Source organism: Tupaia chinensis, unplaced genomic scaffold (assembly GCF_000334495.1).
Source record: "Tupaia chinensis unplaced genomic scaffold, TupChi_1.0 Scaffold149964_2, whole genome shotgun sequence".
NCBI classification, from domain to species: Eukaryota; Metazoa; Chordata; class Mammalia; order Scandentia; family Tupaiidae; genus Tupaia; species Tupaia belangeri.
In genome coordinates, this window is record NW_006209806.1 from 1668987 (window position 1) to 1669403 (window position 417).

General features: G+C 57.6%; 1 protein-coding gene across 1 annotated transcript in view; it reads left to right on the plus strand.

The window, feature by feature from the left end:
* PIAS4 (protein inhibitor of activated STAT 4) overlaps window positions 1-116 on the plus strand; it is an 18061-nt gene extending 17945 nt beyond the window's left edge. The window contains 1 exon segment of the mRNA XM_027769602.1: window positions 6-116. Within this exon segment, the coding sequence (XP_027625403.1) occupies window positions 6-116 (111 nt within the window).
* Window positions 117-417: the final 301 nt, after the last annotated feature.

The window sequence follows — 417 nt, forward strand, 5'->3', positions numbered from 1 at the left end:
TCCAGAAGGGCCTGGTGCCAGCCTGCTGCCCGCTGGCCGCGGCTGCGGACACGCGGCTTTCCTGGTGCTCACACGCAGAGGGGCGTGGCCGGCCTCGGGCGCAGGTGGAGGAGTGATGCTTTCTTTTCATTCATTTTATTTTAACACCCCTATCCCTGGCTCCTGGCACCTGTACCTCTGGACTCTCCTGTCGGAGGATTAAAAAAAGTAAAATGACAAAAAAAAAAATACTAAAAAGAAAAAAAGGAAAATGAAACAAACAGAAAAACGAAACTTCAGAAATCAAGCAGACCACCCACACCGCTGCTTCCCCGCCGGAGTCCCCAGGACCGAGCTGACCCTCGCCCTAGGAAGGGGCTGTGGGCGGGAAGGGCCCGGGAAGCCGCCCTGCCCTCCTCGGAGCCCCAGGGCCGGCCT